This window comes from Eucyclogobius newberryi, unplaced genomic scaffold, assembly GCF_026437365.1.
Source record: "Eucyclogobius newberryi isolate DKJ021-1_F unplaced genomic scaffold, fEucNew1.0.hap1 SCAF_7, whole genome shotgun sequence".
Lineage (NCBI taxonomy): Eukaryota > Metazoa > Chordata > Actinopteri > Gobiiformes > Gobiidae > Eucyclogobius > Eucyclogobius newberryi.
The window spans coordinates 19,186,553-19,208,503 of NW_027316389.1; the positions used below are offsets into that span (position 1 = coordinate 19,186,553).

At 41.5% G+C, this 21,951-nt stretch overlaps 1 protein-coding gene across 1 annotated transcript in view; it reads right to left on the bottom strand.

Annotated features, from left to right (window-relative positions):
- nell2a (neural EGFL like 2a) overlaps positions 1–21,951 on the bottom strand; it is a 211,982-nt gene that overhangs the window by 132,307 nt on the left and 57,724 nt on the right. Inside the window, exons 10-12 of the mRNA XM_072434961.1 lie at positions 13,097–13,188; positions 5,259–5,364; positions 3,607–3,735 (exon numbers count right to left, since the gene is read on the bottom strand). Of these exons, the coding sequence (XP_072291062.1) occupies positions 3,607–3,735; positions 5,259–5,364; positions 13,097–13,188 (327 nt within the window). The remainder of the gene's footprint in view (positions 1–3,606; positions 3,736–5,258; positions 5,365–13,096; positions 13,189–21,951) is intronic.

A 21,951-nucleotide genomic window follows, 5' to 3' on the forward strand; every position in this document is an offset into this window, starting at 1 on the left:
ATCCGAACGTAATAGATGCTGATTAAGTTGTAGATAATTAAGTTTTTACTACTACAAAACACAGAAAATCAAGCACATAAATCAACAACTTTATTCCCAAAAATATCAAGGTGCATTATAAGCAGACAAATATATCCTACTATGTGATCAAACAATATATATCTGGAATAATAGTGTTTAATTTAAGTTTGTTTGCCATTTCCTCATCTATTTATTAAAAATTCTTGACACTTTTTGTTCTTGTTTGTCTTCTTGTTTGTCTCTATGTACTATTTCTCTCTTTTTTTTTTTTTTTTGCCTGGAAAGTGTATGGCATTAACTCTATCCATCCACAAGCAGATGGCGCTACCAAGCCAAGTTACAGGTCAGATCCGTGAAAAGGCGAGCCCCTCAACCTAAATAAATGCGTTTTTCGAGTTATTTTTCATTGATAAAAACACCAATTGATTTGAATTCGAGATGGATACGTTTTACACCAACATTTCTGTCACAGTCGCCCTGAGGCAGACTATCGAGGCACATGGCTGCAATTCTGTGGCTCCGACCTCCGCGACCGACGGCGCAAAGAGATGGAGACGAACTACCGGATCGCTGAAAACTGATAATTTGAAAAACAAGCCTTGAACGTCAGATAAAGTCACAAAATAATAATAAAAGTGAGTGAAAGACCAACAGACGACTCTAAATAATAATGGATTGAGCAGAAATAATTATTCTCTGGACACAAACAATGGCGGATTAGACTCTGCTATCACGGGTTAGACAAACAAAACAGCCATTCAACATTTTCCTCCTTTAACAAACTGCGATTTTTATTGCAGAAATGACAAGGAAAAATACAACAGAAGACTTGACTGGTAACAAAGTGTAAATATACTTTAAATTTAAAGTGCGGAATCCAGGTTTTTATGTATTAACAGTTACTTAACTTGGTGGGAGGATAATATCAGGGTTAAATATCACTGTCAAGTGACAGTCTGGGAAGAAAAGTCACAAAATTCAATCTAAAATCTGACTGTATGAACCCCGGGTCACTAATAGCGCCGTTTTGTCTGGACCCAAACCTTTGAGCCCCTCATTCACCGAGGACGTGCAGAGCAGCCTCCTTGAGTTCGAAATGAGCGGGCTTTATTACAGTCTGACTCATATTCACGAAGAAACGAGACTGATGAGGAACTTAATCAAGACGCGCCTGAATGCAGAGAGGGAGATGCACCGCTAACCCTCTACAGGCCGCCGGGCAGTACCGCGCTGGAAGCTTGGTTCTTCTTCTCCCGCAGCGGCTCAGTCTGTGGGTGTGTTGAGCTTTTAAAACCAGAGCAGAAAGCAGCTTCTTTTAGAGCTTTGCACATGCACTCTGAGGACCACACGGCCTCAAATCACGCTGAATAAACCTGTGTGAGAATCAAGCATGCTGCCCTAACTGAGCACGTGCATAGGAGAAGACTATCTTTTCGAGACAAGTCTTTGTTGGTAGCTAAGTTTATAATGATTAGACATTAGTTAGAAAAACAGAGTGCTGGTTTGTGTGCTGAACTGAGCAGTGAAGTGAGACTATTCGATCCATCCGGCAGTTTAAACAGGTAAGATAGTTTAGTCGAAGTAGTTTGCCCTTCAGCCGGGCGAGTGTGGGTCGAGACTGACTTTAGCACGTACTTTTATGTGCAAATGTTCACTAAATATTGATGAACACTCCAAGTCTGCTTGCCCGTCCATAAAACTCACCGCACGCTACGGTGTTCTACTAAAAGCTTGAAGTTAGAGGCTTGGGGGATGTTTTTTTATGATTGTGTAAAGAAAGAGAAAAATTGCTGAAAATCTGTTGTGTACTTCGCCTGCAGTTGTGACTTTGAGGTGACTCTCCACAGGGGACAAGTGTTTACAGACCAACACTTCAACCACCAAGATGTTACAGCTCCCATGTGGCTGACGCAACTGTGTTTTCCTCAATACACGCATTCAAAATATCTGCATTTCGTTTCCCGGCGTTTATAATAGAGCTGGGCAATCAATCGAAAGAGCGAGAGGCAGAGATTCAGTCATGTCTAATGGTCAATGTTTGAATCGAGCGGTCTACAGCCAAACCTACGGTTTAGAATAGAGGTCAGACATTGGAGAAAGAAAGGTGATTATTTTTTGTATTAAATTGCACCGATCTAAAGTCTGAATAGTTAAAGACCATTTAAAACAGCATCGAAAATTGAGATCAATCATACTATTAGGTTTTTTTTTTGTTTCCATATCACCCCCTGTATGTGAGCATTGCTTCATGCTAATACTGTATTTTCCGGACTATAAGTCACACCTTTTTGCATTGTTTTGGCCGGGGTGCGACTTATACTCCAGAGCGACTTACTATACCTCACACTGACAACCACAAGAGGGCGCTCTAGGCTCTAAGCGACGCAGAAGAAGAATCTGCACTTCCTCTTCCTCTGGAGTTTGTGGAGTTGTTTAGAAGTGACACAGAGGAAGAAGAATTCAATGGATTTAGTGATTTGGGGTAAAACTGATGCTTTGGTAAACTTGTTAGCATGTTCTTTATGCTATAGTTATCTGAATAACTGTTAATATGTTACGTTAACATACCAGACACTTACCACAGTTCTGTCTGTGCGTCATGTAGCTGAAGGTGTTAGCGTTAGCATACGTACACCTATTCACCATGTTCTCTAATCTGTTTTTATTTGCGACTTATATTTGTTTTTTTCTTCTCTATTATGCATTTTTTGGCCAATGCAACGTTATAATCCGGAAAATACGGTAGCTCCCGGACAAACTTCATGAGGACAATACGCCCACACTCTTTGTCCTCAGCGAGTTTGTTTCCGGAGAGTTTACAGCATCTTGCACTAACTCTGTCTTCCAAATGAGTAACATAGAACAGTTTGCAGAGAACTCCGGAAAGTTTTGAAAGAAGCTAACGTGGCATCGGAGCTGGCACACTGAAATAAACCCTCGGAGAAGTCACGGATCGATAGGTCACGGATGAGAACAGGCAGGACACACAACAGCAGCGGGAGACATCATCGCTTTCATCCATTAATAATCGTCACCTCTCGATTACGTACTTTTTGTAAGCGCCGGGCGTAATAACCGCAAGCGTAATTAAAATTATACCTCCATTGTCACCATTTTTCCCCACATTGCTTATAATCTACGGGCATTCAAACTTTCTGCGGTGTTACTATTGTGCATTTAATAGTCAATACAAAAGGAAACAATAACAGCACGAGTTAGCGCATAGTCAAGCTACTCAAGACCGTCCAGTTTTGCCTTACAAAAATAAATTGATTTGATTTGAATGCATTATTGATTACATTGCAACGATCAAATCAAATCACATCACAAAGATCTTCTCTAACGTCACCAAAGTCTCTCTGAGCTCAGATACCGTTTTGCTTCATCCCTGAAAAACACAGATGCTGACTTTTAGGACAGAACCCTGAGGAAAGTGACATTTGTGTACCTTTGCACGCTTTAAAAATCAGCCCCCTAATGTAGACTTGCTTTGGTCATGGTTTAGTTCCTTCCGGGTTAAGTTCGACAATAGTTCCACAAGTCGTATCCAGCGCGCAAGGCAAACAAACTAGACGTGCGGTTTACCTTCGCAGTAGGCGTTGTCGTCCCTCAGCGGTCGGAAGCCATCCTTGCAGACGCAGCAGTCGCCCGCCTCCAGGTTCACGCAGTCGGAGTGCTCCACGCAGCCGTGGCCCTCCGCGCAGAAGTCGTGACCTGCAGAGGGCGGTAGAGGGACTAAGGTTAGACGCAGTACGTGCTCGCGTGCTCTCAGGAACTTCTCCATTCGTTCGAGTTCCTTTGGCCTTTTGTTTTAAAGTTCCTTCGGATTGGAATAACCTGCCAGTTCATCTTCTTTCTATAACACTAACATTAGAATTGTATGTATAAACCTTTGATATACTCTTATTTAAACACATCCTGCGCTTGCTATTCATGTACTACACAAATTATTATTATGTTCATCATATCTGCTAGTGTATTTCTACTACATATCGGAGGTTGTACTACCAAATAAACGTGTATGAATTGTGTAAACTGCTGCATAGGACAGTGACTTATGTTAATCCAATGCAAAATAACCTACTAAAAGGTGAAAACATTGAGGTCAACTGACTTGTTATTGTAATATTTAATCAATGTGATGTGTTATTACAACAGGTGCAGTATTTGACATGTCTTTATCGATAAATGTAATTGGTAAAAGACTCTAATTTAAGTCATTTATCCAATGTGTTGTTAGTCCACAAGCTTCAGTTTCATTATTTTACTTGCAACAAACTATTAAAAATGTTATTTGCCAGTCATATAAGTTTAATTGAGTTTGAAAAGAAAGTTTCATAGCGTTTATTTTAGCGTAAGACATTAAGTAAATTATTTTGCCTGCCGGAAATATGTTACTAAAGTCAGTTGACCTCGATGTTTTTCTGTGCAGTTTATAGAAATTGGCAGCATTAAGATGTACTTTGTCCGTGTTGTCGTAATAAGTGGCCGGCGTTTGTTTTGATTGCCAAGAAGCAAATTCAATCGGCGGCGATTGAAATTAAGAAATCACAGTAATTAAGTGGAGAGAAGGAGTGAGAGAAAAGAGGAGGCGAGAGACACAAATATGGACAGGAGGAGAGGAAAGAGTCGAGGAAAAGAGAAGATAGATGTAAAAGAGAGGAGAGAAAGGAAGAGGAACTGAGGGAGAAGGAGAAGCAGAGGGAGAAGGGAGGAATATAAGAGGAGTGACAGGAAGAAAGGAAAGATGAGAGGAAAAGAGAAGATAGAGGTAAAAGAGAGGAGAAAAAGGATGAGGAAATGAGGGAGAAGGAGAAGAAGGGGGAGAAGGCAGGAATTTTAAAGAAGGAAAGGGAGAAGGTGAGGGAGAAAGAGAGAGAGAAGGAAAGGGAGAAGGAGAGAGAGAAGGCTGGAATATTAGAGAAGGAAAGGCGACAGGAGAGCCTGACTCATGCTGAGCAGTTAAAGGTTATATCAGTGTCAGAGCTCAGAGCACACCACAGGCAGCACACGAGCTGCAACGCTTCAAAATATAACCTTTACTTAACCCCTGTTTTGACCATTTTACACAAAGCTACATTGATTTGCTTTCCATTCGGCGTCTTTTTAATTCGCACAGTAAATAAAGAACTTCTGATGAAAGTACCACCACTAATTATGCCTTCTGAGGATGCAGGATAAAACATGGAGCCGGTCTTCTGCTCCGAACGTTGCACCTGTTTTGTTGTGATCCTCACCTCGACACACTTTGCAGCATCGGTCACTCAGGGCGACCTGCTCGGACTCGGGACAGCTCAGTTCAGGACAGGGCTCGCTGGGAACCACTCGATGCATCGACTTGTCCTGAAAAGACCGGACAAAATGTGCGTTAAAGACGACAAACCGCTACGTAGTTCGAATCGTCAATCGCGATATCGATCTAAAGCTAGAAAACTGTAGCACTGTTTTCCGCCTGCGCCTTTACGCTACTCCCAACGTAAATGTCATCACAACGGCGTTTTTATTGGATTTGTTTTGTTCATTTGAGCCAAAATGACAATGCGACACTGCTGAATCTTGTGTGTATGACCATTAAAGGTAAAGATAAATCAAACATGCCTGAATCACTTTGATATTACACTACGTTGAGTGGTTAATGAGAAGGGAAAATCATAACGACATGTTTAAACGTGTCAGAAGAACAATCAAAAGGGCCCAAACCTGTCCACAAGAAACAAAACAAAAACTACAACTCACAATAGAAACTACTATAACTTATGATGTTTCCTTTTCACATAGGTTAAGTTTGTATTCAAATCTCAAAACAGGACATAAAACTCTTTTCAAACTCTCAAATTGACTCCACTTTAAATAGACTCCTGTAGTGCTTGCTTTCCGAATTGTACTGTCTTAATTCAATCGCAACGGCTGATAATGAACAAACATAATTACTGGGCCTATCCCGCATCATGAAACCAAAACTGGCGTAAAATGTTTCATGTGAAATAGTTTCTTTCCACAAACTTGGTGTCATTATTCAGTCACAAAAGGCGTAATTGTTGTTGGCAGAGAGGACGATTCATTTGATCAATTTGTGAAGCCAAAAACAGGTGCGACATTTTATTTTTGGACGTTTATTGTAAAAACAGTGATTCAAGTTTCAGTATTTTGGCCTTCTTCAAAAAGAGTCTAGAAAGTACGACCTATTTTACTGCATCTTCAGGGTCTTCTCTTTGTTACTCACTCTTTACTCTTTACTCACTGCTCATTGTATAAATCTCCCAATTTTAAGATATTTCAATCGTTATCCTTTATTTTGGTAGCAAAGGCGAGAGGGGGGAACATCCGGTGGACAAGGGCGCCGCCATGTTTGTTGTGATGACGCTGCTGGGCGTGTTTCCCACCCAGAAAGCAATGCGCAAGTCAAGTTTAAATGAAGCCACACCATGACGCAGAACTGTATGAGCGGTAGTCCGGCCAGTGGCGCTGACAGAGCCACAGCAACAAGTAAGTGACAATGTAGGTTCCCCCCTGCATGGCCTGGTCAATACAGAAGCTTTTGGAGGACCGGAAATGAAGACGAATATGCTCATTTAAACCTTGGGATGAAAGATGGGTTTACCAGTGCTATAAAGTTATTCTATACGGCGACCGTTCGGTGAGTCAGCGAAATATTTGAAAAATAAAAGAATTTGGCGTTTTTTTAACAAAATGCTGATATATTTTTTTCAGTTGGCTAGTTTTATACCGGGTCGGTCGGGTTTACGGCAAATGAACCTATTATTTTTGCTCAGCCTTATTAAGAGTTTTTGTTTTTGTATACATTTTTTTATTTTAATTAAGAGTATAAGAGTTTTTTTTATAAGTTTTTATTTTTATCAAGAGTATAAGAGTTTATTTTACAAGAGTTGTTATTTTCAGTAAGAGTAAAAGAGTTTATTTTTCTAAGAGTTTTGTTATAATAGTTTTTATTTTTATTAAGAGTATAAGAATTTATTTTTATACTCTTTACTCTATACTTATAAGAGTTTCTATCTAAGTTATCTGTTTATTATCATCCTTCTGTGCCTACTCTGTGTTGCAACACTGTAATTTCCCCATTGTGGGACATGTTGATCTTACCTTATCTTTTTGCTCATTCTCGTACCTGCAGTGCTTTACATTCATGTTCCACAGTGTGGCTTTATTACCCAAACACAGAACAAATTGTGTGCGTTACAGCTGCGTCTGTGTGTTTAGTCTCAAACTATATTGGAAGGCTTCATTTCCCAGCATGCCTACTGACTGGGGGATAATCTAGAGTCGTTAACACCAAACAGGGCTGGGCAAAGACGTGACTTTTCAATCAGGTATGGAGATTTCACTTTAGATGTAAATTAACTTTAGAAACACAAAAAAAAAAATGAATTATGTTTCTTAATCAACATGTCTAGGTTTAAAATGCCTTGTGGTGCAATACTGGTGCGAAAATGGAAATCAGATCACAACTGAACTCTGGATGTTATTAGCTGTCACATACTGAGGACTAAAGCTGGGACAATGAACAATAGAATCGTTTATCGTGATAAAAAGGGTCGATTGTGCTGAAAAGGCTTCTTATCCATTGTGTTGCTGTTGTTTTCACTTGTGACGAATACAAATCTATAATAGCTAATATAATGAGAAAATACTAATGTCTTTATAAGTCACATGTTTAAACTGACGGCAATTTGAATAACTATCGTGATATTGTTATTTTGGTAACCGTGACATTTCAGTATGGTCCCATGCCATCCATCGAGGACACTGTTTGTTTTTGCAGGTTTTGGAGGTTTGATTTGGCCAAAACTAAGCGAGAAGCTCATTTTGCTTTGACTGAATAATCATTGGCTTGAAAACCAACTTTTATGTCATGTGAAATATTTTTGTATTGTTGTAATCAAGAAATACATCATTAACAGTGAATTCTAAATTTAACTTTAATCTACATACTGTATACTGTAGATTTATTGAGAGGAAAGTATCGTGAAACAGGGGACGAGAGTGAAGGGAAGACGTGCAGTAAATAGTCGCAGTCAGGAATCGAACTCGCGTACATACTGTATACTTTTAACCATATCATATATTTTTTGACTTTGGCGATGGTTTTATTGAAAAGTGGGTTAGGGTTGGGTTCCTTCTCACAATCGATCGACTTGATTACATTTTAATTTAAAGAGTTCTTAATTGTGTCTGTATAAACAAGTCAGACTTTTAATCAGTGTCACTTTAAATCCAAATAGAATCACATTTCTTCTTCGAAACGCTGAACTCTGCTACAAACCACACGTTTTTACGGACAAGACGATTGGCTCTGGACTTGGAATGAGAAACCCCAAGCTGATCACTGGAACCACTTAATTGTTATTTGATTGAAATTGTATTAATTACACAGGGCTACATGAGGCTAACTTTACCATCTCTAAGAAAAGTAGTCCTCTGCATTACGCTCATCTTCCACTCAGTGCATCTGGGCCAAACTATCAGGAGCAGCGTGCGACCGCAAAGTTCCTCTGTGAAAAAGTGCCACGCTACTCTGTTGTCAGCAGAAAACTCAACCGCTTCTAAACGACAGAACTTTCTCCGCAGTTTTCTTGTTGTTGCCCGCCCCCCGCATCCTCCTCGCCGCGGTGGAGATCAGAGCCGTGACAAGCGCCTGTCGGGGGGGGGCGTCTGCGCGGAGGGCTGAGTGACACGCTGCCCTTCCCTCCGTCTTTGATCAAACCCGGGACGCCGCGGAGCTACGGCGGGCGCGACAGGTGCGCAGAGCTCAGCGGCGCAGATGTCCCAGAGCAGGGGAGGCTAACGAGGCGCGGGGCGGCGGCTGACAGCTATTGTTGTGGTGGGGGGGGAAGAAGTGGGACGGCGTTGGTATCAGTAGGTAGTTATTTGCTTGTTTGTTTATTCACCCAAGTTTATTTGATAAAACGGGGAAGTGTCGTTGAAAAGGATAATAAGTTGGGGGGATTTCAACTTCATACACACAGCAATGATAACTATGCGTGGTTATGATAGCATAGCTTGACAAGAGCACTTTACTTGTCGTTATTAATTTGCTCCAGTTCATAATAAAACACTGGTTATTGTATATCTATTAAGTCGAGCAGTTCTGACATTTTTCAAACCAACAAAGAAACTTTTTGGCCTCCCGAGCTTCAACTCCTGATCCAAATTAAAGACTATTTTAGCTAAATTTAGACTGAAAAAGGTTTAAATAAGGACGAGACAATTTGCTGTAATAGTTCTAAACGACGACTAACCCAGAACTGGGACAAAAATGTGTATTCAAATGACTACGGTAAATTAAGTGAATATTTGAACTGCAGAGGAATCTTAGGACCACCTGAAAAAGCTTACGTACCACTAAGGATGTAGTCGACTTAAAGGAATTATGGAGGATTTTTTGGCGCCAAATCTGAGTCTCATTTCCTCGTGGCGTGGACAGTCAGTTAGTCCTTCCACATATCGATCATCCCTTTCATCCTACTGCACAGCTGCAGCCTCGTTTCCAGGATAGCAGCACATTTCACTGGCTGCGCATGTGTGGTTGATATGCCGGTGTGTGTTTAGCGAGTTCCTTCAGTGTACAGGACAAAATGACGACAGAGGAAGACTGTGTTCGAGCTCGAAAGAGACGGAAATCTGCGGAGACGAGAAATGCGATGCGATCAGTCGAGCTAATAAACAAACGCACGTGTAGCAGCGAGGCTGTTGCGTGCTTCCACACAGGGGTGAGTCAGCACATGCACACTTTTTAAAAAGGGACTAACAGTCCCTCTAGTATTCCTTTAAGTAAATCTTGGTTCACTAAAAACATGCTGTGTACATGGATTAATCTAATAAAAAGGGGCTGTGCTGGAAAAAAAGATCTCAAAACACAAGCGCTCATACAAATACGAATGTTTTTTTTTTATTTCAAATAATTACTAGTCAACAGTATATTTGTCAGTAAAATAGAAGATTTAACTCACAATTCACACTAACTGCAGGGCATCTCCTTTCTGCAGTGGTCTATTTAAATCTTTATAATCTCAATAAAATAAAACATTCAATCTGCTTTAGTCTCATTTAAACCTGCTTTAATCTCATTTAAATCTGCTTTAGTCTCTTTTAAACCTCCTTTGGTCTCTTTTAAACCTCCTTTGGTCTCATTTAACATGCTTTAGTCTCATTTAAACCTGCTTTTGTCTCATTTAAACCTGATTATGTCTCATTTTAACCGGCTTTTGTCTCATTTTAACCTGCTTTTGTCTCATTTAAACCTGCTTTAATCTCATTTAAATCTGCTTTTGTCTCATTTAACCTGTGCTTGTCTCATTTAAACCACTTTTGTCTCCACTTTTAAGAACTGAATAAAAAGTCGATCAATAAAAAATGTGGTCGACAAAGACGCCATCGACTGATTAAATCGACCGCCAAACATACCGGCGCGTACGTCTTCAAATGGTAACGAGGAAATGGAGAGATGCCACCGTAACGCGAGGCAAAAAGCGTGTGGATTTGACACCGTCTGATCATTAAAAACTTAATATCACTTTGGGGAGATTGATCGCGCCCGTCAAAACGTAAACGTCATCGAGCGAAATTACCGCGCTGGCATCTGCCTCGGCGGTCGCACAAAGGCAAACGTTTTGAATAATGCCTTAATTAATCACATTTGTGGCCACTTTGGGACGGGATGATTGTCCAGGAGACTTTGCTCGGTCCCGTGATTGACAGGTGCGGCGCGGCGATACACAGACGCTGATTCAATTAGGCAGGTTTGGACAATTACCTCAAGTTCCACGCAAAAAGGCGCCGACGTGACAGATGCGGGCGATTACAGCGGAGAGTGGAAAATCAGACGACATTTCAAACGGCGGTATGGAAAAACTAATGATTACCGTATTTGTCGAGCATCCATGTTTTGAAAGTTGTATCTTCCCAACAACAGGGAATTGACTGTTTCTGTTTCAAATACAATTTAAAAGACACATATTATAATTGAAAATGTACTTTTTTGGCTTGTTATATTGGTTTAATGCTGTCCTATCATCAAAAACATGCCTGGAGTTGTATTTTTGCTTCATTCACACTTTATGAAGTCTTCTCTGAGCCTCAAAAAGCACTCTGTTTCAATTTTCTCCAAATGTTGAATATTTTAAGGAGGAAAATGTGTCGTGCTAATTTCAATGTGACTAAAAGCTACAATCATGCGTAATATGTCCACTTTAAGGACTAAATGTCAACTTTTTGCAGAAAGGAGAACCAGATGTCATTAAAATACTAAATTATACACATGTTATTCTTTGCTGCTGCTGCTGCCTTGTCACGAGTCGCTCTACCAGAAAAACATTGTCTGACAGCAAAGAAACGTGCTTTTTAATTGATTTACAGTGTGAAATTGAATAATGAGTCATTTTTTCGTGTTTCACTATTTTCTGTTTTCGTTTTGAGATTGGGAGACGGGAAACGAGAGGTTTTTCCAATTTTCTATTTTCCATTAAAAAAAAAAATACAAAAATTAAATAGCCGGCAGCTACGTGAATATCAGTGAAAGCAAAGTGTGGTTTGAACTGCAGGAGCGCAATATATAGAGATGAGTGTTGTTTTAAACATAAGCTAAATTTGCATATTGAGTATATCTTTAAAAGAAGGTTTGTTTCATAGACATTTCACATTTGTCTGATAATCATACCTCGACTAAACGTCATCTAAACGACTAAGAATATTGTTTGACTAAAGATATCGGGATATTTTAGAATAAACGTTAGGATTTTAGTCCACCCTTAATTTGAACATGTTTACACAAAGTAAACCTGGGGACGCAGATAGGTCATGTTTATGAAATATGAAATACAATCGCCCTATTGTCTCCTCTTTAAGGACTGAATCTTCTTTTGTCTCATTTAAACCTGCTTTTGTCTCATTTAAACCTGCTTTTGTTTCATATAAACCTGCTTTTGTCACATTTAAACCTGCTTTTGTCTCATATAAACCTGCTTCTGTCACATTTGAACCCGTTTTAGTCTTTTGTCTCACTTAAACCTGCTTTTGTTCCATTTAAACCAGCTTTTGTCTCATATAAACCTGCTTTTGTCTCATTTAAACCTGCTTTTGTCTCATTTAAACCAGCTTTTGTCTCATATATAGATGTTTTGTCTCATTTAAACCTGCTTTTGTCTCATTTAAACCTGCTTTTGTCTCATTTAAACCTGCTTTTGTCTCATTTAAACCTGCTTTTGTCTCATATAAACCTGCTTTTGTCTCATTTAAACCTGCTTTTGTCTCATATATACCTGTTTTGTCTCATTTAAACCTGCTTTGTCTCATTTAAACCTGCTTTTGTCTCATTTAAACCTGCTTTTGTCTCATATAAACCTGCTTTTGTCTCATTTAAACCTGCTTTTGTCTCATATAAACCTGCTTTGGCTCATTTAAACCTGCTTTTGTCTCATTTAAACCTGCTTTTGTCTCATATAAACCTGCTTTGGCTCATTTAAACCTGCTTTTGTCTCATTTAAACCTGCTTTTGTCTCATATAAACCTGCTTTGGCTCATTTAAACCTGCTTTTGTCTCATTTAAACCTGCTTTTGTCTCATATAAACCTGCTTTGGCTCATTTAAACCTGTTTTGTCTCATTTAAACCTGCTTTTGTCATATTTAAACCTGCTTTTGTCTCATTTAAACCAGCTTTTGTCTCATTTAAACCTGCTTTTGTCCCATTTAAACCTGCTTTTGTCTAATTTAAACCTGGTTTTGTCTCATATATACCCGTTTTGTCTCATTTAAACCTGCTTTTGACTCATATAAACCTGCTTTTGACTCATATAAACCTGCTTTTGTCTCATTTAAACCTGCTTTTGTCTCCCCTTTTAAGGACCGAATCCCAAAAAATCCTTTGTCTAGTCTCTCTAAGATCTCTTTGCAGAAAGGAAGAAGCAACCGACCCACCACTCACTCACCAGATTTAATTACAAAACCCGGCAAATTAGACAAACGTTATACTTGACATTTCATATTCCGTCTCAGAGGATATTGCGACATCTCCCCGGGTGCAGAATACCTTTGCCAATTACCGCAAACGTGTTAACTTACCCGGCATTCAAACAGCAGGCACCTGCCAGACGAGTCCCTCACGGCCTTCCGATCCCCCTCCACCAGCTCCTTCCCTCCGAAGAGACAGACGGCTGCAAAGAAGAGACATGCACACGATTAAAAAACACGTTTGCCTGTCAAAGTAACACACCTTTGGGTTTTAAATTCACTTTTCGCCATTAAACATATGAGTAAAAACAGAACGAAGAATAAGAGATTCTGGAGTGAATTGAATGGAGACGATACGAGTCAAAACTTTAGGCAAAATGAACCTGCTTTAGTCTCATTTAAACCTGCTTTTGTCTCATTTAAACCTGCTTTTGCCTCATTTAAACCTGCTTTAGTCTCATTTAAATCTGATTCAGTCTCATTTAAACCTGCTTTAGTCTCGTTTTAGACCTGCTTTAGTCTCATTTAACCTGCTTTAGTCTCATTTAAACCTGCTTTGGTCTTATTTAAACTTACTTTTGTCTAATTTAACCTGCTTTAGTCTCATTTAATCCTGCTTTAGTCTAATTTAAACCTGCTATAGTCTCATTTTAGACCTGCTTTAGTCTCATTTTAGACCTGCTTTTGTTTCATTTAAACCTGCTAAATCAGATAAATGAATTACAGACAAAAGTGGCACATTGAATATTTCATAATGAACGTTGAAAAAACAGACCGTGCTTACTTCATGTGCTACGGGAATTGTTGTAAATGTCAATTGTCGAGTTTTTGTTGATTTTTTTTTAAACATAATGCTCCCTCACGTCGTAACTGGAAGATCATTTTGATACAAGAGGAGATTAACCTTTGACCTTTCACCACAGCGGCGAGCGTCACAAATATATAATTAACGTTTTTTATGATTGAATGATGTGCCAAATTGTAAAGTGAGTGATTTAGAAAGGGCAGAAAATCACTGCTGTTTGAAGGAGAATGAAAAGAAAAAAAGAAGAACCAAAATGGAGGCAGGTGATTGCGGGTTCGCTCGGTCAAGGAAAAACAATCATTATCGTGGTTAATTGAAAGCATTGTGTATGTGCTGTCAAAGGTCAGCGTGAGGAGGGAGAATGGATATTGGGGGGATTCTGCGCAGTACCAGGTCTCTCCAGCAGGTTTCCTGTGGCTTTATGTACAACAAACCTACTTTAGTCTCATTGAGGCACTATATGTTCTTGTATTTCACATATTTTTTATTATATTTTCCATGATTTTCCATTTAGCCAGTTTCAACTCCTTAACGCTTCAACCGATTTCAACATGTTATACCTCATTACGATCGCTTTCGCAGTAGTACGTGTGCTATTACTTTTGACATTTGAACAACTTTTCAAAAGTATTAGTTTTCCCCATTTAAATGAATTTGGGCATTGAGTGTCTGCGAAATTCTTTAGGCTTTATTCTTTAGAATTTTGGGACGGAGCCAGTCGAGCGAGAGAGAGAGAGAGAGGGGGAGATGGGGGGAGAGGGAGAGACGCAGACACTCCAGCAAAGGTTTCAGTCATTGCAGATTTTCTAGTTTAAACCTGCTTTAGTCTCATTTAGACCTGCTTTAGTCTAATTTAAACCTGCTTAAGTTTCATTTAAACCTGCCTTAGTCTAATTTAAACCTGCTTTGGTCTCATTTAAACCTGCCTTTATCTCATTTAAACCTGCTTTCGTCTCATTTAAACCTGCTTTAGTCTCATTTAGACCTGCTTTAGTCTCATTTAGACCTGCTTTAGTCTCATTTAAACCTGCTTTAGTCTAATTTAAACCTGCTCTGGTCTCATTTAAACCTGCTTTAGTCTCCTTTAAACCTGCTTTTGTCTCATTTTAACTTGCTTTTGTCTCATTTAATCCTGCTTTAGTCTCATTTAAACCTGCTTTAGTCTCGTATAAACCTGGTCTAATTTTAGACCTGCTTTTGCCCAAACGTATACCTGATATAGTCAGTGTAGTACTCTCTAGTACCACTGGCCTATACCGTATTTTCCGGAGTATAAGTCAAAAGCCAAAAAATGCATAATAGAGAAAAAAAAAACATATATAAGTTGCACTGGAGTATGAAATGCGGTTGCGAATGTGAAAATAACAAATAATATCACATTTAAGTCGCTCCGGAGTATAAGTATAAGTATAAATATAAGTCGCACCCCGGCCAAAACTATGAAAAAAGGTGCGACTTATAGTCCGGAAAGTACGGTACTTATACTGTAGGTCACATGAACTGTGAAGTCCCCATAGAGCAGCTGTCCACATGATTCTATCACTTAATTGGAGAAATAACTATAATCAACATTAACATTTGACCATTAACACAGCTGCAGGAGGCGACTGTGAAACGTGACCATTAACAGCTGCAGGAGGCGACTGTGAAACGTGACCATTAACACAGCTGCAGGAGGCGACTATGAAACGTGACCATTAAGACAGCTGCAGGAGGCGACTATGAAACGTGACCATTAACACAGCTGCAGGAGGCGACTATGAAACGTGACCATTAACACAGCTGCAGGAGGCGACTATGAAACGTGACCATTAACACAGCTGCAGGAGGCGACTATGAAACGTGACCATTAACACAGCTGCAGGAGGCGACTATGAAACGTGACCATTAACACAGCTGCAGGAGGCGACTATGAAACGTGACCATTAACACAGCTGCAGGAGGCGACTATGAAACGTGACCATTAACACAGCTGCAGGAGGCGACTATGAAACGTGACCATTAACACAGCTGCAGGAGGCGACTATGAAACGTGACCATTAACACAGCTGCAGGAGGCGACTATGAAACGTGACCATTAACACAGCTGCAGGAGGCGACTATGAAACGTGACCATTAACACAGCTGCAGGAGGCGACTATGAAACGTGACCATTAACACAGCTGCAGGAGGCGACTATGAAACGTGACCATTAACACAGCTGCAGGAGGCGACTATGAAACGTGACCATTAACACAGCTGCAGGAGGCGACTATGAAACGTGACCATTAACACAACTGCAGGAGGCGACTATGAAACGTGACCATTAACACAGCTGCAGGAGGCGACTATGAAACGTGACCATTAACACAGCTGCAGGAGGCGACTATGAAACGTGACCATTAACACAGCTGCAGGAGGCGACTATGAAACGTGACCATTAACACAGCTGCAGGAGGCGACTATGAAACGTGACCATTAACACAACTGCAGGAGGCGACTATGAAACGTGACCATTAACACAGCTGCAGGAGGCGACTATGAAACGTGACCATTAACACAGCTGCAGGAGGCGACTATGAAACGTGACCATTAACACAGCTGCAGGAGGCGACTATGAAACGTGACCATTAACACAGCTGCAGGAGGCGACTATGAAACGTGACCATTAACACAGCTGCTGCAGGAGGCGACTATGAAACGTGACCATTAACACAGCTGCAGGAGGCGACTATGAAACGTGACCATTAACACAGCTGCAGGAGGCGACTATGAAACGTGACCATTAACACAGCTGCAGGAGGCGACTATGAAACGTGACCATTAACACAGCTGCAGGAGGCGACTATGAAACGTGACCATTAACACAGCTGCAGGAGGCGACTGTGAAACGTGACCATTAACACAGCTGCAGGAGGCGACTATGAAACGTGACCATTAACACAGCTGCAGGAGGCGACTATGAAACGTGACCATTAACACAGCTGCAGGAGGCGACTATGAAACGTGACCATTAACACAGCTGCAGGAGGCGACTATGAAACGTGACCATTAACACAGCTGCAGGAGGCGACTGTGAAACGTGACCATTAACACAGCTGCAGGAGGCGACTATGAAACGTGACCATTAACACAGCTGCAGGAGGCGACTATGAAACGTGACCATTAACACAACTGCAGGAGGCGACTATGAAACGTGACCATTAACACAGCTGCTGCAGGAGGCGACTATGAAACGTGACCATTAACACAGCTGCAGGAGGCGACTATGAAACGTGACCATTAACACAGCTGCAGGAGGCGACTATGAAACGTGACCATTAACACAGCTGCAGGAGGCGACTATGAAACGTGACCATTAACACAGCTGCAGGAGGCGACTATGAAACGTGACCATTAACACAGCTGCAGGAGGCGACTATGAAACGTGACCATTAACACAGCTGCAGGAGGCGACTATGAAACGTGACCATTAACACAGCTGCAGGAGGCGACTATGAAACGTGACCATTAACACAGCTGCAGGAGGCGACTATGAAACGTGACCATTAACACAGCTGCAGGAGGCGACTATGAAACGTGACCATTAACACAGCTGCAGGAGGCGACTATGAAACGTGACCATTAACACAGCTGCAGGAGGCGACTATGAAACGTGACCATTAACACAGCTGCAGGAGGCGACTATGAAACGTGACCATTAACACAGCTGCAGGAGGCGACTATGAAACGTGACCATTAACACAGCTGCAGGAGGCGACTATGAAACGTGACCATTAACACAGCTGCAGGAGGCGACTATGAAACGTGACCATTAACACAGCTGCAGGAGGCGACTATGAAACGTGACCATTAACACAGCTGCAGGAGGCGACTATGAAACGTGACCATTAACATAGCTGCAGGAGGCGACTATGAAACGTGACCATTAACACAGCTGCAGGAGGCGACTATGAAACGTGACCATTAACACAGCTGCAGGAGGCGACTATGAAACGTGACCATTAACACAGCTGCAGGAGGCGACTATGAAACGTGACCATTAACACAGCTGCAGGAGGCGACTATGAAACGTGACCATTAACACAGCTGCTGCAGGAGGCGACTATGAAACGTGACCATTAACACAGCTGCAGAAGGCGACTATGAAACGTGACCATTAACACAGCTGCAGGAGGCGACTATGAAGTGGAGCGGCTGAAATGAACTGAAGCATCAGATAAAAAAGAAGATTGATGGACATACAGAACTGTCCCTGGTCAAACGTCTAACATTCTCTTGACAGGTCCTGACCGGCCCCAGATAAGACCCTTGTACTGCGGAGGGTTCTCTGTGGAGGGCCCCTCGTCTCCCTCTGAAGTCAGGGTCAGAGTAATTAGCTTCTGTTTGTGTACTTGCTCAGATAGTGAAGGCCGAGCGGGCTTAAGAGGGATTTACCCGATACATGTTTGTGCAACGCAGCAAAGATGTTTAAACCCTCGTGTGTTCGTTTGATTCCTTTAATAATGCCAACGTAATCTCATTATAATTAGGGTGAAGGAGGAGAGTAAACAAACTGAAGATTGTGTCTCATTGTCCTGCTGCCATTGTGTCCATCATTATCATCATTGTTTTGAGCTAGTTTATTGCTGGTTTTGGTGGTTTTGTTCATTTGTAATAGAAAGAAGAGAAAGTAAGAGAAATGCATTATACGGTGGCTCGCAGTAGTATTTGTGTACAAGTAATAGTAGAAGTAGTAGCAGTGGTAGAAGGAACCCAAGTGAACCTGACATAGTACTGTTTTCTCAATATTTAGCTGTAAACGCACTGTGAGCAGCGGTCAGAGCGGTAAACACACTGAGCGGTCAGAGCGGTGAACACACTGTGAGCGGTCAGAGCGGTAAACACACTGAGCGGTCAGAGCGGTGAACACACTGTGAGCGGTCAGAGCGGTAAACACACTGTGAGCAGCGGTCAGAGCGGTGAACACACTGTGAGCAGCGGTCAGAGCGGTGAACACACTGTGAACGGTCAGAGCGGTGAACACACTGTGAGCGGTCAGAGCGATAAACACACTGTGAGCAGCGGTCAGAGCGGTGAACACACTGTGAGCGGTCAGAGCGGTGAACACACTGTGAGCAGCGGTCAGAGCGGTGAACACACTGTGAGCGGTCAGAGCGGTGAACACACTGTGAGCGGTCAGAGCGATAAACACACTGTGAGCAGCGGTCAGAGCGGTGAACACACTGTGAGCGGTCAGAGCGGTAAACAAACTGTGAGCAGCGTTCGGTCAGAGCGGTGAACACACTGTGAGCAGCGGTCAGAGCGGTGAACACACTGTGAGCGGTCAGAGCGGTGAACACACTGTGAGCAGCGGTCAGAGCGGTAAACACACTGTGAGCAGCGGTCAGAGCGGTGAACACACTGTGAGCGGTCAGAGCGGTAAACACACTGTGAGCAGCGGTCAGAGCGGTGAACACACTGTGAGCGGTCAGAGCGGTAAACACACTGTGAGCGGTCAGAGCGGTAAACAAACTGTGAGCAGCGGTCAGAGCGGTGAACACACTGTGAGCAGCGGTCAGAGCGGTAAACACACAGTGAGCGGTCTGAGCGGTGAACACACTGTGAGCGGTCAGAGCAGTAAACACACTCTGTTCAAGCGGGCCGGCCTCACTGCGCAGAGCTGGGCGGTTTAGCGGGCTCCTCGTCACGTGGACGCTCTCAGTCTCGTCACAGATGATTTTAAGTCAAAAACATGACCTAAAAGCAAAGAAATGCACTTTTTAATTGACTTTTGGTGTGAAATCCAACAACGGCTCGACTTTTTTTTCATTTCAACATTTCCAATTTCATTTCCAGATTGGGACACGAGTTTTCCAATTTTCTATTACTTCCGTCTCAAATCGAAGCCCGAGCGGCCGGAAGGTGCTCGGACCAGGTCTTATCAGCACGAGCAGTATTTGATTTGAACATGTTTACCTCTTTCACGCCGCTACTCGTTAATGTTTTAATCTGCAGCTCTGCGATGCGGCTGAAGCGAGCGGGAGTGAGGATGAAGCTGCAGACTGCTCTGCGATGCGGCTGAAGCGAGCGGGAGTGAGGATGAAGCTGCAGACTGCTCTGCGATGCGGCTGAAGCGAGCGGGAGTGAGGGGAAAGCTGCAGACATACCCGAGGCCGCGCGCGACTCGACAAATGCATCTTTTTCTACACTTCGCGCACTGCTGTACGTCTAATACGAGTTACGATTGTCTGCGAAAGGAGCGAAGGTCCGTGAAACTTTTTTTTAAGAGCGAAGTGAACGCTGCAGTGAAGACGCAGCTGCAGTTTTAATGAAAGAGAATTATTTATCCGGCGAGAAAGAAGACATTTTTGGGAGGATTTGAGCAGAAAAGATGGTGAACTGCTTTGGACATTAAACATTTTTTATAGGGTTTATAAAGTGAAAGGAAAGTGTTTTTTTTTGTTGATCTTGAATAATTTAGTCTCCGTCGAGAATTCAAATGATTGGTCAAAAACAACTTCTCAACACTGAAAGAGAGCAACAGAGCAAGCAAAGGGAATAAACAAGGCTAATTTTGACGGGCAATTGCTGTTAAAATGAATAAAAATGATGATTACGCAAAAAATGAAGATGATATTAAAAAGTTGAATATCAATGCGCTAAACCACAATGTAAACATGTAAAAAATTTAGTGCGTTTTGGAAGAAAAGGAAGGAGAAATAGACGGTAAATGTACTAAATAGCGTTCAAAGTACCAGTAGTGTTAGCGGGAATGTTCCACAGTGTGACGTTTGACTCATCCATCTCCATGGAGACAAGCGGGAACACCACCAACACAAGTTACAAGTCAAACCAGTGAGTTTTTCAAGGTATTTTTGGGGGGAAATAAAACCACCTGTAAGTTTAATGTCAGTTTAATGTCAAACTGTGGAACATTCCAGGCAAATTGATTATCTATGTGTATGTTTTCTAGCTAATTTGAGTGTTCTGAAATATATAAGTGTTGTATTTGTCAAGGCTTTGTTACTATTGAAAAGTTAAAGTCGATATGACACCTGTGGTTAACATTATCACAGTTTTGCTTCCGTTAAGTGGCAGTTTGTGCAGACATTTAAAAAGATAAAAGTTTAAAATTAGAGGCAGAAAACACAAAAGCAATTCACAAATTTCCGACAGTTCAAACGCACAAAATAAAGGTGTCATATGGTATTATTGTTGGTCAAATCATAACTGTAGTGTAATTTATAGGGAGTTTAGCCCTTGTTTACGGTATGGTTGCTAGGTTACAGCAGTAGAATTATCCATGTCATATTTACTGCGTGTGTCAATCAAAGAAGTGCAATTAAAAACATTACAAAAATAAAGGTTCAATAAAAATAAAGGTGTCATATGGTATTTAGATGGAGTTTAACCCTTGTTTACAGTATGGTTGCTAGGTTACAGCTGACTTTACGTAATCTTTAAGTAGCAGAGCGTCTTCTACTTCCAGTCTTCCAAAGCAAAGCGGGCCGTGATGCGCAGTGCAGAGGCTCTTGTGGGTGTGACGGCGCCATCTGTGTGTCGAAGGGGCCGTGAATAATTGATCGGTCCGTGTTTATGCAGAGGGACGGGACGAGAAACATGCTAGCAGTAGCTTGGCAACGCCGGACATCGCTTTAGTTTTGCGTGGAGCGTTAAGATTTACGCGCCGTTTAAACTTTACCATCGCTGTTTTTGATCCATCCTTCAATGCGGCGGGGAAACTTGTCAGCAACAATAACGCGCGGGGACTTGATCAGGACCAACGGGACGATTTTGCCTGTTGTGCTCAATTTGAGTCAAAGAATGTTCAGAAACCACGGTAAAGGGCACATTTATACATGTAGTTTGTCATTTATTTGCAGTTACTGTATTTACCGAAGTATAAGTCGCACCTTTTTTCCTAGTTTTGGCCCGGGTGTGACTTATATTTATACTTAGACTCCGGAGCGACTTATATGTGATATTATTTGTTATTTTCAGACTTGCAAACGCATTTCACCTTTTTTCTTCTCTATTATGCATTTTTTGGCTGGTGCGACTTATAGTCCAGAAAATACGGTACTCAGTTTAAGAGCTGTTTTTATTGTTTTGCTGTTACCTGTTGTTAAACCGAACTGTAAAAATTATCTACAAATAAAGCAGAATTTGACGTTATTCAAGTTTAACGTTGCTGTCGCCA